Source organism: Sinocyclocheilus grahami, unplaced genomic scaffold (genome assembly GCF_001515645.1).
Source record: "Sinocyclocheilus grahami isolate Dianchi unplaced genomic scaffold, SAMN03320097.WGS_v1.1 scaffold493.1, whole genome shotgun sequence".
NCBI lineage: Eukaryota > Metazoa > Chordata > Actinopteri > Cypriniformes > Cyprinidae > Sinocyclocheilus > Sinocyclocheilus grahami.
In genome coordinates, this window is record NW_015505672.1 from 815,969 (window position 1) to 819,450 (window position 3,482).

A 3,482-nucleotide genomic window follows, 5' to 3' on the forward strand; every position below is an offset into this window, starting at 1 on the left:
AACCAAATGATTGCATTTTAAACACTTTCTGATTGAAAAAGGAAAAATGTTGAAGATGTTAGTACAGTATTTGCTGATAGTTATTTCAAGCCCCTTGCTGTTCCTGCAACATTTCCTATGGCAACTTCTAAACGGCAAACTGTGAAAGAGATTCATATGTACATTACGAAACATTGAGACAACGTTGCACTTTTATTTAAATTCGTAACGGTGTATAATGTCAGCTTAACTCAGAAAGGTTATCTGAGGTGGTGATTTTACTGATTGGGAACTGGATTTAGAAACAGTGATATTATTAAAAATTATTATGATTAAACTTTTTTTTTAATCTAATTAATTCATGTGATGACAAAGCTGAATTTTCAGCATCATTACTCCAGTCTTCAGTGTCACATGATCCTTCAGAAATCATTCTAATATGCTGATTTGTCAAAAAACATCATCCATGTTAAAAACATACTTTTTTTTTTCCCCCAAAAGTTCAAATTTATTTAATTAGCATTTATTTGAAATATAAATATTTTGTAACATTATAAATGTCTTTAGTCACTTTTGCTCTATTTAATCCATCCTTGCTGAATAAAAGTTGTTTTTTTTCCTTACATGTTGCTGTCTGATCAAAGGGATTTTTTTGGTCAGCATCAGTGACTAAAATGCATGACGAAAAACAAAGAAGTGATTCAGTGGCCACTCTTAAAAAAAAAAAGAGCTTCCATCACATGATTATGAACACACAAGATATACTGTAAGTCAAGATCTAACCGGTTTTGTCCAAAATCCAAAGTGCAACAGCCATAAAGCAGTTTAAAACAACGATACGTGTTAGCTGATAAACAGAGAAGTGGTTTGTGTTCTGGAAATCCTCCAATTCTCCCTGATATCTTGTGACACTCTTCATATCAATATACAAGATCTTGTTCTCAGTTAAAACCTGTAAAGACTTGTACTCAGATGTCTCAAAGAAGATAGAATGACTGCACCGAAATTGAATAAAGAATTAAGAAAAGCAAGCAAGTGCATTCAGAAGATCCTAACACACTACTATGTCTGTCAACACCAATGCACCTGAGCGCCGGTCAGTGTTGCCATGTCCAGTATGATGTCTGCAGAAAGATCTTTGCTTGCATATACAACACCATCAGAGAGCACCAGCCTCCCTTCAGCATCGGTGTTGTTTATCTCCACTGTTCTGAGAAATCATGGAAGCACACCTTAGTTACAGGCAAACTGCATTGCTGGTTAGGACACATGGAAGATGTTTTCATTGGCGAGCCAAAACTTACTTTCCGGAGTACAGAGTGTGTATATCATCTGGTCGAGTGGCTGTAGGTCCCACTGAGTTCTCAGCTAGGCAGAAAACCGCATGAAGATTGTCCTTAAAGCCCTGAGACATGCAACAGAAGTCAACATCAGAGCTTCAAACATGTTAAGGTTGCACCTGGTACTCACATCCGTTTTTTGCAATGCGATCACAAATACAGATGTAAACCGGTTACAAAATGTATTGTTCAGATGTCATCAGGGATGAATATGATTAATTTCACATTTGTAATGTCAACATGTAATGCATCACTCATGCCACACGTAATCACTGTACCAAAACAACAATCTACAATTTTAAAAGAAAACAACTGTCTGAATAAGCAAAAACCAGAAATGCTCAAAAATAGACTACAATTTAAAAAGTTGGGGTCAGTAAGGTTAATTTTTTCAGCAAGGATTTTTCAGCAAGGATGCATTTAATTGATCAAAAGTGACAGTAAAGACATTGCATCACTCATGCCACACGTAATCACTGTACCAAAACAACAATCTACAATTTTAAAAGAAAACAACTGTCTGAATAAGCAAAAACCAGAAATGCTCAAAAATAGACTACAATTTAAAAAGTTGGGGTCAGTAAGGTTAATTTTTTCAGCAAGGATTTTTCAGCAAGGATGCATTTAATTGATCAAAAGTGACAGTAAAGACATTTATAATGTTACAAATAAATGCTTCTTCAAGAAACGACCAAAAACACATCTGTTCCACCTTTATTTGACCCTCTAACTCTAGCACTTTCTATTCTATTTTAATTCTACTTTATCTATATTTATCTTCTCTTTTATTATTTAAAAAACAAAACAAAGAAACACTAGCTTTCTATATTTCTATTCTATCTACTTGTTTTTTTTGTGTGTGTGTGTGTAATAAATATATATATATATATATATATACACACACACACACCTTGCTACATGTACTACGTTAGGCTAACCGAGACTTGTTATTTGCACTTATATATTGTTGCTCTTTTGTTAGTTTTGACTGTCCTCATTTGTAAGTCGCTTTGGATAAAAGCGTCTGCTAAATGACTAAATATAAATGTTGATCTTTTCCCGGGAAAAAAAAAAAAAAAAGTGAAGCAGCACAACTGTTTTCAACATTGATAATGTTTCTTGAGCAGCAAATCAGTATTAGAACGATTTCTGAAAGATCGTGTGACACTGAGACTGGAGTAATGTTGCTGAAAATTCAGCTTTTTTATCACAGGAATAAGTAACATTAAACAATTAAAAGATATTAAAATATAAAAGGTATTTTAAATTGTAATAATACTTTACAATATTAGAGTTTTAAAAGCCTTTTTAATGGTGGTGAGCATAAGAGACTTCTGAATAGAGATTGAAAAAATCTTACCCACCCCAAACTTTTGAATGCTAGTGTATACAAGCACATGACTTCACACACCCTGAAAATGCATGCAGTCCTGAAATAAGACACCCTCCCATCAACAAAATATTACACGGTCACTGTGGATGGATTGGAGACACACATTAATACCAGGTGTAAAGTGCAAGCCGTTTTGGCTGCCCACTTGAGACAGGGGTTAGGACCTTTAATGTAGATAAGTTTAGCAGCCAGTAAATGAATATGATTAATTTCACATTTGTAATGTCAACATGTAATGCATCACTCATGCCACACGTAATCACTGTACCAAAACAACAATCTACAATTTTAAAAGAAAACAACTGTCTGAATAAGCAAAAACCAGAAATGCTCAAAAATAGACTACAATTTAAAAAGTTGGGGTCAGTAAGGTTAATTTTTTCAGCAAGGATTTTTCAGCAAGGATGCATTTAATTGATCAAAAGTGACAGTAAAGACATTTATAATGTTACAAATAAATGCTTCTTCAAGAAACGACCAAAAACACATCTGTTCCACCTTTATTTGACCCTCTAACTCTAGCACTTTCTATTCTATTTTAATTCTACTTTATCTATATTTATCTTCTCTTTTATTATTTAAAAAACAAAACAAAGAAACACTAGCTTTCTATATTTCTATTCTATCTACTTGTTTTTTTTGTGTGTGTGTGTGTGTATATATATATATACACACACACACACACACACACCTTGCTACGTGCACTGGGTTAGGCTAACCGAGACTTGTCATTTGCACTTATATATTGTTGCTCTTTTGTTAGATTTGAC

At 33.7% G+C, this 3,482-nt stretch overlaps 1 protein-coding gene across 1 annotated transcript in view; it reads right to left on the reverse strand.

Moving 5' to 3' along the window:
• Positions 1-987: 987 nt before the first annotated feature.
• Positions 988-3,482, reverse strand: part of LOC107554193 (probable aminopeptidase NPEPL1) — a 9,353-nt gene continuing 6,858 nt past the window's right edge. Inside the window, exons 8-9 of the mRNA XM_016236629.1 lie at positions 1,284-1,384; positions 988-1,189 (exon numbers count right to left, since the gene is read on the reverse strand). Of these exons, the coding sequence (XP_016092115.1) occupies positions 1,051-1,189; positions 1,284-1,384 (240 nt within the window). The 3' untranslated portion in view covers positions 988-1,050. The remainder of the gene's footprint in view (positions 1,190-1,283; positions 1,385-3,482) is intronic.